This window comes from Musca vetustissima, unplaced genomic scaffold (genome assembly GCF_032173495.1).
Source record: "Musca vetustissima isolate MV318-11 ecotype Yass unplaced genomic scaffold, APGP_CSIRO_Mvet_v1 utg71279, whole genome shotgun sequence".
Taxonomy (NCBI): domain Eukaryota; kingdom Metazoa; phylum Arthropoda; class Insecta; order Diptera; family Muscidae; genus Musca; species Musca vetustissima.
In genome coordinates this window covers 6416-20893 of record NW_026878890.1, presented here as the reverse complement: position 1 = coordinate 20893, position 14478 = coordinate 6416, and the positions used below count along the sequence as shown (strand labels likewise).

The 14478-nt window shown below is 37.2% G+C and overlaps 1 protein-coding gene across 1 annotated transcript; it reads left to right on the top strand.

Annotated features, from left to right (window-relative positions):
- Positions 1-1862: 1862 nt before the first annotated feature.
- Positions 1863-8219, top strand: LOC133323668 (mucin-2-like; the record flags this gene model as incomplete). The annotated part of the gene is made up of 6 exons (XM_061532588.1): positions 1863-1944; positions 5142-5885; positions 6159-6859; positions 6918-7619; positions 7687-7822; positions 8133-8219. Coding segments are annotated over 6 exons (2452 nt in total), but the record flags the coding sequence as incomplete, so codon positions are not given.
- Between the last annotated feature and the right edge of the window lie 6259 nt (positions 8220-14478).

The following is a 14478-nucleotide window of genomic DNA, read 5'->3' as shown; positions in this document are numbered from 1 at the left end:
TGCTTTCTTCATCTTCAGGGTAATCGACTTCTTTTTCCTGTTTCCTAAGATCCGTTCCGCTATCTTCCTTTTTGTTAAGCTGGCCCACAAATTCTGCCTCGGTAAACTACTGGGTTTCTTCTTGCTTCTGCTTTTCGTAGTCATCTATTTCTAACTCATGTTTTTTTCTCCAGTGGACTATCTCCATCAATGCCTTTTGTAACTAAATTCCCTCCGCAGTGAGGGCTTGCCGGGGGCACCAAAATGTCGTTTGAAGATTCCAGCTTATTATGCAGCACCTCCTTTACATCAGAGTATATATCTGCCATACGGTTCAATTCGGAGAACATATCTTCAGAAAATTCCACATTTTAAAATTTTATAATGAACTTTCTGATCTCCATATATGAAGCCTTCAGATATTCCATCTCCGTTAGGGCTTTCTTTATTGACATTGTAGTCATTTCATTTTTTATGTCATCGCATCGGCTAATCACATAATCAGCTTCATTGTATATTTCCTCTAATGCGAAATCATAAATTCTCATGTTCTTGGCGTAGATCGGACAATAGAACTCCAAATAATTCCGCTTGATTCCATCCACTTCCATTACAATGGTTTCACACTTTTGGGTCACCTGCTCTAGAGTTGCAGTTATATTTTCATTCTTGATTTCGGATTCAAGTTGCTTCAGTTCAGCCAACTTGTCTTTAATAATCTTAGCCCATTCCTTTAGTATACCTTTTGGCCGGAAGGGTATTCATTCCTTTAAATATGCACATGTGGCGTTTAACTCCTGTGCTTCTCGATTAAACCGCCTGTACATCGTTCTCGTTCTCTACTTCTCATCAAGTCTTTTTTCCCAAGACTCTATGGAAAAATCTAACTCCATTTTATTTTTTTAATAAAAACTGTTCACTTCGCAGAACAGAAAATCACAATACTTGAGCTCCTCATTTCAAAGCAAATCGCTGATTCAACTGAGTCTCTTACCTCGAAGGAGTCTCTTATCATCTGTATAATAAATTAAGACACGACACGGTGACCCCGATCGTTCTAGTTCAGTGTTTGTGAGGCACTAATTTTATTTTAAAAATATTTATCCTTAGGTTCTACTTAAACAACTCTTGCTTAGCCTAATCTCAAACACAAAATACTTATCAATAAACTATTTGTTCTAATAATAGAATTTGATCTGTGGAGAGTTTTCCCATCGTGTGCGTCATAAAATCCCAACGTCTTGCATGTGGAATTTTAGACTCTTATCCTAAAACACTCCAACGATCAAATCTTCTGTAACATAAAATTCTGTTCAAAGTATTTTGAACAAATAAGATCCAATATCAAGAAAACCAAATGCAAAATCGACAGAAAAATAATTTTAAATTATTTTCTATATTCATTTTTACTAGAATCAAAAATAATGCTGATGGCAGAATTCGTACAATTTGAAGGATTAAATAAATTGCTATGAATAATTTTTCTATAAAAAAAATCCATATTTGTGTATGGGTCTCTATGTGTATCAAGTCAAACATTTAGGTTTTTTCAATCATCAATAAAAACAAAGCTTTTAGATTAGATAGTACATTTTTTTCACACCCATTTCATTGTATAGAAAAAATATATAGTATAAAATTATTTTTCAAAATATATATAATAAGTAGTTTAATTCAAATTTCTTTACCATCAAAAATTTCTTTTAATTTATTTTTTTATGTAAAATTTCATCGATTTTTGTTGAAATCATCGGACCACAATTTATCATCAACATCATGATCATCTGCATATCATCCACCAAAAAACACAACAATATTCTGAAATTGAAAAAATATAAAAAAAAATATTTAAAACCCACTCACACATACCCACAACGAAATAGACGTCGCCTAGAACCATTGTTCGAGGAGGAAACGGAAAGTGATGAAGAGAAAACGCAACAGGAAAGTGAAGAATTGAAAAAGGTGGGTCACCATTACAAAAATTGCATGTCAACAACAAGCCACAAATAACAACAACAAAAATTAAAAAAAAACTGCAACAAAAGCAAGAAATTTTCTAGAAACTTTTTTTGAAATTTATTTTAATTATTTTGGGATTTTTTTAAATCAAGGCATTCATCATGCTAATCATAAAAAATATTATTTTGTTTTCAAAGTACAGAGAGGGTAATTGGGAACATTTTTTCTCTTCAATCTTATTTGCACTCATCACAATTAATTTTTTTATACTTCTTCTCATAATATATTTTTCTCTTTTTGTTCTTTTTCATTATTTTTATTCTTTCATGCCAAAATGTCATTCAACCATTTCATCATCGCCATGTCATCCACAACAATAAAACGAACACCATTTTTGAAAAATAATATTATTTTTTGAAAATAACATTTTTTTCTCATACGCTGCCATCTATGTGTTTGTAATTGTACCATTTTGTTTAATTGTGTGCGTGTAACCTTTTTCTTACTTTGCTTGTTCTATGTGTTATTGTATGTCGTTCCGTTCATTTGTCTCTCATCCATTCGTGTTTCACTCACCCAACCATAAATCAATAGAAAGTTGTAGTTAAATTAGTGAAACTCTAGCAAAACGTTCAATACTGCAAAGTTGTACACATTAAAGGCAACTGATGCAGCGCCATCTATGTTTGGCACTATGAATTACAAACAAACCATAAAATTCAAATACACCCACAAAAAAACTATACCCGGACAGAAGCAGTGTTGCCAATTGGGATTGGTTTTTACATACAAACATAATATTCAATCAACCAAAACAAATTTATCTCAAGGCCCTGGATCCTCAGGATCGGAGAATCCACTTACCAATCTTCCAGACACTTGGTCCTGTACTCAGAGCTCATAAGGAAAAAATATAGAATCCAGGGATCCCAACTATGCAAACACTTATCAAATAAATGTTCATTACCTCAAAAATATGTAAATAGGAATCATCAGACCTCAGGATCCGAAAATCCACCTAACTACCTATGGGACCAATTTTCTTCCCAAAATTAATTGTCTTCACTTAACAAGGAATATTCCGCATCAAATAGAATTATTTTTTGGGTCTTGCAAAGGTTTGTCACAAAGCCACAGCCCTGTCCCCCTGACACCTTAAAAAATATATCAACAGGAATCATCAGATCTCAGGTTCTTAAAATCCACCCAGCCATCCTAGGAACCAAACTTTTCCCAAAAATAAGTCATCTTCTGCTACCCAAGAATATTCCACGTTAAACTCAACCCTTTTCCGGGCCCTGCAAAGCTTTACTTCCACGCAACAGCACTTCTCCCTGACTCCTCAGAAATATTTCATCAGGAATCATCAGACCTGAGGTTCTTAAAATGCACCATGCCATCCATGGGACCAAATTTTCCCCCCCAAAAATAAGTTATCTTCAGTTACCCAGGAATATTCTACATTATATGCAACCCTTTTCCGGGCCCTGCAAAACTTTACTTCTACGCAACAGCACGTCTCCCTTACTCCTCAGAAATATTTCAACAGGAATCATCAGACCTCAGTTTCCTCCAATCCAAAATTATTATTTTAAATTATTTTCAGTTATCCAGGAATATTCCACGTTAAATAAAACTCTTTTTCCGGGCTCTGTAAAGCTTTAATTCCATGCCAGAGCACTTATCCCTGACTCTTCATAAATATTTCAACAGGAATCATTAGACCTCAAGTTCTTAAAATCCACCCAGACATTCATGGGACCAATTTTCTCCCACAAATAAATTCTTTTCAGTTACCCAGGAGTATTTCAGGTTAAATTTAACTTTTTTCCGGGTCCTGTAAAGGCTTGTTACCAAGCCAAAGCCCTTCTCCCTGAAGCCTCAAAAAATATGTACAACGGAATCATCAAACATCACGATCTTATAATTCACCCATCAAACCATGGGACCAAATTTTTCCGTCAGAAATATTATTTTCAGTTACCCAAGAATAATCCGCGTCAAATGGAACCTTTTTTCCCGATCCTATAATGGGTTATTTTCAAAACATATAACTTCTCCCTGAAGACGCAGAAGAACGTTAAGAGGAATCATCAGGCCGCAGGAGCTGAAAATCCATCTAACTACCTATGGTACCAATTTTTCTCTCAAAAATGATTGTCTTTAGTTAACAAGGAATATTCCTCGTCAAATGTAAAAAATTTTCCGATCCAGCAAACGTTTTTTTCTCGAAACAGCTCTTCACCCTGACTCCTCAAAAAATTTAAACAGGAAGTATTAGACCTCCGTATCAAAAAATCCACCCATCCCACCATAAGACCAATTTTTCCCCTCGAAAAAAATAATCTTCCACGTTCAATGGAACTATTTTCCGGGCCCTGTAAAGGTTTGTTTTCAAGCCAGAGCCCGTTCATCAAACACCTCAAAAATTGTTTATACAGGAATCATCAGGTTTCAGAAGCAGAGAATCCATTTAACTTTCTATGGGACCAATTTTTCTCCCAAAAAAATATTTACTTCAGTTACCTAAGAATATTACATGTTAAATGTAACCATTTTCCGGATCCTACAAAGCTTTGATTGCAAGCCACAGCATTTCTCCCCAAGGCCTGAAAAATATTTCGAAAGGAACCATTACGCCTCAGGATATGAAATTGCACGCAGCCATACATGGAACCAATTGTTCCCCAATTTTTTCGGTTACCAAGGAATAATCCTCGTTATATATAACCCGGTCTTGGATCCCACAATAGTCTCTTTCCAAGTCACAGTATTTTTCCTGATGCCGCAAAAATTTTTATAAACAGGAATCATCAGACCTCACGATCCGAAAATCCATCCAACTACCTACGGGATCAAGTTTTTCCCCAAAAAGTATTTTCTTCAGTTACCCAGGAATACTCCACGTTAAATGGTATCGTTTTTTGTGTTTGATTTCAAGCCACAGCCCATCATTCTAACACCGGGGTAATCAGAACTTCATTGCTTCACTAAATAACAAATTCCAATAAACCCAATAAACGGCAACACTGCTCCCCAAAAAGTAAAGAAAAACAAACAAACCACACCACGCTTCTGCAACCCAGGTCCTCAACAGCTCGCCTGGGACCGACTACCCACCCGCCTAATCGTTTCTATACAAAGTCGCTTGCTTTAAACCAGAATTGATTAGTTGAATTCTATTTCAAAAAAATTGGTAGGGGGAAACAACGACAAATGGCCACTATTTAGAGGATTCGGAAGCTGGAAGTTCCAGCGAGGAGGAGGAAGCGGAGGACGAGGGGGAGGAGGAGGAGATGGAGGATCATGTGAATACAGCGGATTACGAGGAGGAGGACGAGGATTTGACCTCAACGGAGGAACGGCTACAGCCACAGCTGCAAACCACAATTTTGGGTCCTCGACCCTTGACTACAACACCAGTTGGTCAAGTAAACGTTTTACCTCCAGCAGTACTGAAGGCCTCATCTTGCGAGTACCTCTTGGATCGGCCTATGATCAGCAACGAGGCTACAACAATAATGGCTACGACGATGGCTACAACAGCCGGCAGCGTTACAGCAGCAGTCGAAGTCGCAACCTGCTCGACGAAGATGATGACGACGTCGACGACTACAGTAACGATGATGACAGCAACAACAACAGCCACCGCAGCCATGACAACGCCGGCAATGGAGACCTCTACTACGATGGCCTCAACAACACGGACAACACCGAATCGGGTAGCCTCGTCGGCATCTACAACAATCAGCAGCGCGAACGTCACTACCGCGAGCGAGAAAGACGTCAAAACAACAATGCCGGCGGAGCCGAAGAACGAAGTGAAAATTGTGCCACGACCAGCGAAATTTATACCACCTCCACCGCCGCCACGTCGTCTCTTATTGACTCAAACAAATCTCAAGACAAGTGGAGCGGATACAAAAACAGCGGCAGCAAAAGTGGTGAGTTTTTTTTAAGTCTATAGAAGAACCTTAAAAAATATTTTTAAGGTCCTTCCTTTAATATCCATTTGGAAGGTCCTTCAAAAAATATTTTTAAAATGTCAGGCCTGTGGATTCTTTTTAAAAATATTCTTAAAAGTCCAATAAAAAATATTTTTAAAATTCCTGTCCTATCTGAGGTAGACTAAAAATCTTTCAAAAATGTTCCGTAAATTTTATTCTCACTAATATTTCTCTCTCTCCTCTTTCCTCACTCATTTTTCTTATCCTTAGCCCCAACCTCAACGAAAATCTGGCGGTTTTGCTGACACTGGCTCTTCCGTGGGTGCCAAAGAAGGCGCGGCTTACGACGCCAGCCCTGCTATACCCACGGCAAATATAGTCGGACCGCAACACACGAAGATCACGACAACGACAACCACCACGAACACGACGACGATGAAGATGACGACAGCGACACCGAAAACTACCAACGTAGAGGATGTTATCAGAAATTATTCCGCAAAACCCACAAACAGGAGCATGTGCGACTCAATGAAACCCCCAACCGGGCAACCACAGCCACAACAGCCTCCGGAACCGCAACAACGACTATCATCAACAATAATCGAGACCTCATTGCTCAGTCTAATGGACAACAGCAGCAGCTGCAAAACCAATCGAACGCACTGCACATCATCAACAACAGCTTCGAAGATGAAGGGGAAATGTCCCATGAAACCCGAACGCAAACAGGTGGCAACGACACAAACCCCGACGTCGCGAGATTTGGATCAGCAACTGCAAATGGAGATGCAGCGACGACCGCAGGACGAACCCGAAAACGATTCCACATCGACTTGTGCACAGCCCGTAGTAGTTGGCTCGGCCTTAAGTCCTCGCCTCGAGATGCGTTTGGCCCTCAATCAGGATATAATGGGCGACGAAGATTTGATAAGTTACGATCCTGGGCCAGATCTAACAACTATTCTGGTGTAAGTAGATGCAATGGGAGTGTTTAGGATTTGCTCTAAATTTCTATTTCGTCTCCAGGCACGACCTCTCAACATTTCATCGTCTGACGGGCAGAGATTTATTGAATCGCTCGGCCATGAATCGGGTTCAACCAAAAGAGGCTGTCATATCGTACTCTCAACAGCGAAACTCGAAGATGGATACGCCCACAGTGAATCGCAGGCCACGACCTCATCTCAACAGCAGCACCAACAACGGTCATGCGGCCACCAACACCACCACCTGCACCGGCATAACGGCGCCCAGTCCGACAACGACAGCGGCCGTCTCGTCAATGCCCTTCGCTGGTTCGGTACGTGTCGGCGACGTTCAACAACACCTGCAGCCAAATCGAAATACATGGAGCAGTTTTGCATTTGCGGATCGAAATCGAGACGCGAACGCCAGCGACGCAAACAGCAAAGACGACAGCAAGCTAAGCGATCTCGAAATCTTAGCGAGACGAGAGAAGATATATTGCATGTCTCAATTGAGGAGTGGCTCACGAGTCAAGACGATGACGACGACGATGATGACATCAACGAAAATCAAGGCCTCCACAACAACAACAGCGACCGTCAGCAATTCATTGAACAATCCTCTGATGAGGACGACGAGTACTACTTCGATGGCCGGTGTGAGTGAAGAGGCGGGTAGTAGCTCGAAAAAGAGCCAGAGTCGACAGCGTAAAATAAGTCGTGATGAGACCGCTCTAATGGAAACGGGCAAGGCAAATAAATTGTGAGTGAAAAAAAATTGAGAAGAGTCACAAAAATAAAGGCTAATTTGAAAAAAATATCTCTTGCAGAATAAATTTTATTAAACGTCGCAATTCTGAAATACCCCCGAGCGCCAATAACTCACAAACCTCGCTTAATGATTCCAATTCTAGTAGCACGCCTCAGCACGCCAAGCAGGCACCGATGTCGCCACGCAAGGATAATGTAAGTAAACAAGCCAAAAAAATGTGGCGCCCAACGTGGGGCAAGAAACTGCAAAACATCACCCACCGGCCTAAATTTTATAAAAAAAATTTAGGGACCTTCTATAGGCCTGGATTTTTTAAAAATAGTTTTAAAAGGCCTGCCATAAGGCGTGGATTTTTTAAAATATTTTTAATGCCTACGTTAAGGCGAGGATTTTTTAAAATATTTTTAAAGTCTACCTCAAGAAGAGGAGTTTTTTTCTCATTATTTTTAAATGGCGCCCAACGTAAAATAAACTAATTTCCTCTTTATTTTCCATTCATTCTAGGACAAACCGTCACTGAATCGCCGCCTTTGGAAACAAATTACAAAACGACGACGTTCTAATTCGGTTTCCGAACTAGTGGCATCTTAAAGTCACTGTACCCCCCCGCCACAGCACCTTTGACATTTTGGTTCTGCAGCTTTAGCAACAAAAGCAAATAAAACAGCAAACTTTTGTGATTATAAATCCCGGCCAATATCTTATTTCGATATATTCGGTTCCAAAAAGCATAGTTCAACTAAAAACAAATTTGTGGTAGAGATGTAGCAAAAAAGGTAATTTTCGTATTTTTTGTCGAATGTAAAACGAACTGATTTACTATTAGATTAAGGCTTTGAATGTAAAGACGAAGAAAAACAAATCCAAAAAATAAGAGATACACCAATTTTTGTCCTTTTTATGATAGTCAAAAATGAGAAGAAGAAGCAGAATAAATAAATATTAATTGTCAATTATGTTGCTTTACAGAGAGGAGGAAGAGAATTTTCCTGCCGAAGAAAAAATTAATAATAAATTAAGAGCTTCAAAGCTTAGATCTCACATAGATATAAAAGAAACAAAAACATGGGACCCAGTATTTTGAGAAAATCAAGTGCATTGTTATATGGCAGATCTTCAAGCCTCTATGAATTTGTCTTCTTCTCTAGAAAGATTTAACTTTGAAGCATTGAGTCCAACGTAATAATTACATCATCAACCTTGCTTTAGATTCCTCTGAACTGTCCTCATAATCAAGGCAATTTATACAATAAATGCATAGCCCAATCGGCACTATTTCCGTTGATTTCTCTTGAACATTTGTACGGTCCTATTAAAGCTACTCGAACTTCTTTTGGAAGCGCTGAAGTCATCCCTACACAAATCGAATCATATCTGTGGCTATCTAAAGCAATCTCAATAATTTTAACTTATACCATTTTTATTTTCAAGTGAATGGGAATTCTTGTGGCATCGATCACTGAAATACCACTTTAGTTCTGTGTTTGGATAGACTTAGCTTAGCCCCAACCCGGTTTATTACATGTTATCGAAAATGCGATTCCTAAAAATCGTTCTATGCTACTCTGACGCCATCTAGCTTTGAAAATCGATCAACGGAAATTATCAGGTTATGTTTATGAATGTACAGGGACTGTACAGTTTTCCTATATGAAAAATATTTTTCGGAACGCCAAAAAATTTGTAAAAAAAAACTATTTACTATACGAATGAAAAAATTGAAAGCTAAACAGGATAAAAACTAACTTATTTTCTAATTGCACCTAAAATAGACTTGAGAATTTCCTGCCATACTTATTTTGTTTTAGTCAAAGAAAATTGCAATACTTTAATGAAGACAACTAACAATTGGAATGGAATTTGTTGTAAAAAATAAATTCTGAAATGAAAAATAAACTTTTTTGTAGCATAAGGAAATTAAAAATAATTATAAATTTATTAATTAATAAAAATAAAAATTAAAAATAAATTTACATCTAGAAATATTTTAATATGCCTTAGAAATTTTAAAAAATCCAAAAGAAAATCATTTGAATAACATAATATATGAAATAATTATTTTTTAAAAATAAACAACAACAAAATATTTTATTAAAAAACAAAAATGAAACAAATCAAAGTATCGCACCATTCTTATTTAAATTTTAAGAAACAAATAAAAAAATTGAAATAAATTTGTGCAGTCATTTAAATTGTAAAAAAAAAAATCTGAATAAACAATGGACTGTTTGTAAAGTCAATATTAAATTAAATTTGAAAATTAAAAAAAAAACAATACGAGAAACATTTTTTTCTTCTTAAAAAATGACTAAAATCTTAAAATTAAATAATTAATAAAAAACAATAAATTAAGGGGAACTAAATTAGTTATAAGAAAAAATATTATTGAAATATTCTTGTCAAAAATGTCCACAATAAAATTTATTTATACAAAAATTAAAAAAATATATTTTAAAACATACATTTTTTTAAATTATAAAAAAGTTTGAATTTTATTTCAATCTTATTATTTTATTTTAAAAATATGTTAAAATTTGTCAAAAATTAGTTAAAAAATTAATAAATAAAGAAATGATTTTTTTTTTTCTTATACTTATTATAATTGCTACTTATTTATAATTTAAATATTTAAATATTATTTTAATAAGTATTCTCAATTTTAAAATATTTTTTAATTAATAAATAAATGTTTAAATATAACAAATGTTTATAAATTTAATAAATATATATATTTTTTCTTTAAATATGTTTATGTTTTTTTAATTACTTGTTTATATATATGATTTTATTAATTTGTAATTATAAGTATTTTTTTAATAAATAAGTGTTAATATATGAAAAATATAAAAATATTTTTATAAATTTATTTTAAAAATATTATTTATTTTATTAAATTTACTCGGTTATATTTTCTAATTTTTTCTAGTAATTAATTATATAAAAACCAGTGAGCGAAGCAGTATAGTCGGACGGGACCGACCATATGATATCCTACACAACTACCACGAAAATCTAACTTTCAGCGGTTCTATATTCTGAGCCTGGGCTATATTTCGAGATATTTGCACCCTTTTTACCGATTATAGATCAACAACTTCACTTTCTAACCCTGGCATATTTTCCAATTTTTTTTCTTGAAGTGAATTTTTACGTCGTAAAATAAAAAAATTTTCACTTTAGGTTTTGGTTGGTTTGACCCTCGGAATATTGACCGATCATCATCTAAACATCCGCTCTAAGTATTTGGTCAGATCCCCTTCACCTTGTAAAATATGTGATGTTCTGCATATAATAATTTCCTCTAGAGCGACTAGAAAATCTGACAAAATTAAAGTTTTCGGTTCATTGAACCCCCTGAATGAAATCTCATTCAGGGGGTGTCCTTGACCATAATCGGAAGTTCATGTACAATTTCAAAGCTATCGGCGCGACATTTCCGTCCTCCAATGGATTAATAGTAATACTATGCACATGTAAAGGTGACTTTACATCAGAGTACATGCAGCCAAAAGTTTGGTATTAATTTGAAGGTCAACAACTCCCCTTGGGTATATGTCCTTCAGGAGCCCATATATATACGCCCCAGAATAAAAATTTTGTAATTTTTTACACAAAAGTCAGGGTTCATTTGACCTGTTTATTTAACAGGTCATATGAACCCTGACTTGACCGATCTTTATCAAAAGAGGCATGCTTATTCTTTGACACGATACTCTTCTCCATGTAAAATTTCACGATGTTCGGACCATAACTGCGGCCTCTGGAGCGACCAGAAAAAACGACAAAAGTATTTGGTCCATTTCAAAAGTATTTGGTCCATAACAAACTGACATACATGTCTAGATCGACTCAGCTGGTCGAGATATGACGATCGGTATACTTAAAGGTGGGTCTATGATCAATATATCACGGCGTTACAAACTCTTGGGGATGCACAAAGCTTTAATACCCTGATAACATAGTTGAGTAGGGTATACATATTACATATTTTACTTACTTAACTGGCTTGTGACAGAACATTTGTTCCATAAGCCGAGCTTAATAAAGATTTCCTCTTCCAATTTGTAAGACCCTATTCCAAAATATTCTCTTCCACTTAAACTTTACAGCTAATTCGTGGCTTTCCCCTTCAACGTGAGCCATCAGTTGGCTCGCTTTAATATGTTTTTTGTGCTGGGCCATTCTCATCCATTCTCACACGATGACCTAGCCAACGTATAATAATTATTATTATAAGCCGATGTACGATAATATATGGTACAATTCATGGTTCATTCGACGTCGATATTCACCGTCAACGCAGATCGGCCCATAGATCTCGCAGAGAATTTTTCTCTCAAACACTGCAAGAGCTGCCTCATCTGCTTGCGAAAGTACCCATGCTGCAGATCCATATAACAGCAGTGTGAGTTTGGCGAGAGGTGGCTTTTTTTTCTAAACTGCTTACTCAGACCATAGTAGCATCTATTGGTCATCGCAATTCTTCTCCGAATTTCAAAAGTGATGTCATTAGTTTTATTTATGGCGGTACCAAGTTATTTAAAATCCTTAACCACCTCGAAGCTGTAGTTCTCAAGTTCCACAGTTGGTTCGAGTCTACTGGACTTTTTGCGTGTTGATTCCATCAACATGGTCTTCCTGCCATTTACTGCCAGACCCAATTTAGCAGACTCCTTCTCAATTTATTCAAAGGTGGATGTTACCGTTCGCAATGTTCGACCCATTATAGCGATGTCATCGGCGTAGGCGAGTAACATGTGTTGTTTGGTGTACAGAGCGCCATTTGTGCTCACCTTTTCCTCTCGTATGACCTTTTCCAGCAGGATGTTAAACTGGTCACACGACAAACTGTTACCTTGTCTGAATCCTTGTTCGGTATTAAAGGGCTCCGATAGGTCCTTTTCTTATCTAAATTATCGTTTGGTATTAAATGGCCCCGATAGGTCCTTTCCGACTATAACTGCTGACCTTATGTCTGTTAATGTTATCCTGCATAGTCGTATTAATTTTGCAGGAATGCCAAACCTAGACATGAATTTAAACACCTCTGAACGCATAGGGCTGTCGAATGCGATTTTATAGTCGACGAATAGGTGGTATGTGTTTTTTCGTGGGTCTTTTCTAGGATTTGGCGCAGAGTAAAAATCTGGTCAATGATGGATTTGCCAGATCTGAAGCCGCATTGGTATGGTCCAATAATGCAATTGACCATTTGGCTTCAATCGTTCACACAGCACACTGGATAGCACTTTATATGTGATGGGAAGGAGACTTATTGCTCTATAGTTGACACTATCGTATTGTCTCCTTTTTTGGGTACGGCACACCGTCTGCTGAGGTTCCAATCATCGGACATGCATTCCTCTAGCTAAATTGTACTAATCAGCTGGTGCATGCTCCTGACCAGCATCTGACCACCAGTCTTGAATAGGTTTGGCTTTTAATCCATCGGTACCTGCTGCTTTATTGTTATTCAGCCGATTGTGCTATTGCTACTATGATCTCACCTTGGATAGCTGGTATACACTCTATACCATCATCTCTAATTGGTTCTGGTTCTTCACCGCCACTATTTGGTTCTTCTTCACCGCCACTATTTGATACCAGAAGCTTTTCAAAATGCTCCTTCCAGATCCTCCACACGCTGTCTGTATCTGTCACCAGGTTTCCTTCTTCATCTCTACAGGAGGATGTGCCTGCACCAAAACCTTCGCTTTGGTGTTTTACTCGTTGGTACAATTTCCGGGCTTCATTCTGACTCTGTATATCTCGATTTGCTCACGCTCACGTTTTTCTTGTTCTTTCTTTATTTTCTGAAAACACGTTTCTCCTCTCTCCTTTTCTCCCGATAATTCTCCATCACGTTACGTGTTGCTAAAGTCTGCAAGGTTGTCCTATACGCTGCGTTTTTCAGATCAGTAGCATTACGACACTCCTGATCGTACCATGGGTTTCTTGGTGGTGGTCTTTGGTACCTAAGTGCTGCTTTTACTGCAGTTTATAGGGAGTGGACAATTCTTGCCATTTTGCTTCTATATTATTATCGGGACAAGGAGTGCTTTAGTCAAGAAGGTGGTTAAGATGAGCGGAGTAGGCTTCTGCTATCTGTTATGTTTGCAGCTTTTCGACGTCAAATTTCCGTGTTATATTAGATCGAAGCTTTGCTGCTACATTAAGACGGTTGCAAACCTTGGCTGCCACAAGGTAATGGTCCGAATCGATATTCGCTCCTTGTATCGATCGAACGTCTAAAACACTGGATGAATGCCCTCCGTGTATCACCACATGATCAATTTGATTTCTCGATGCTTGATTAGGAAAAATTCAGGTGGCCTTGTTTATATCGAGATGCTTGAATCTGGTATTGGTAACTACAATGTTTGTCGCATGTTTCTTCATGGACACTGAATTTTCCGACGGTGGGACTAAAAATATTTTCCCTTCCGAGTTTTACTTTAAAATCTTCTAGCAGAATTTTAATGTCATGGCCAGGGCAGTGGTCATATGCTGTTTCTAGGCGCTCGTAAAATATGTCATTGGTCTGTTCATTTTTATATTCGGTCGGAGCATGGACACAAATGAGACTTTGCGTCCATGCTCCGACTTACTTAATTATATATATTTATTCCATACACAACTATGTTGTCAGGGTATTATAGCTTTTTGCAGCCCCAAGAGTTTGTAATGCCGCGAAATATTGGTCCTAGACCCACCTTTAAGTAAACCGATCATAGTCATATCTCGACAAGCTGAGTCGATTTCATCCCCTAAAGATCGGTTAATATTTAGGAGGTGAAATGGACCAAATACTTAATTTTTGTCGGGTTTTCTGGTTGCTCCACATGTCGCA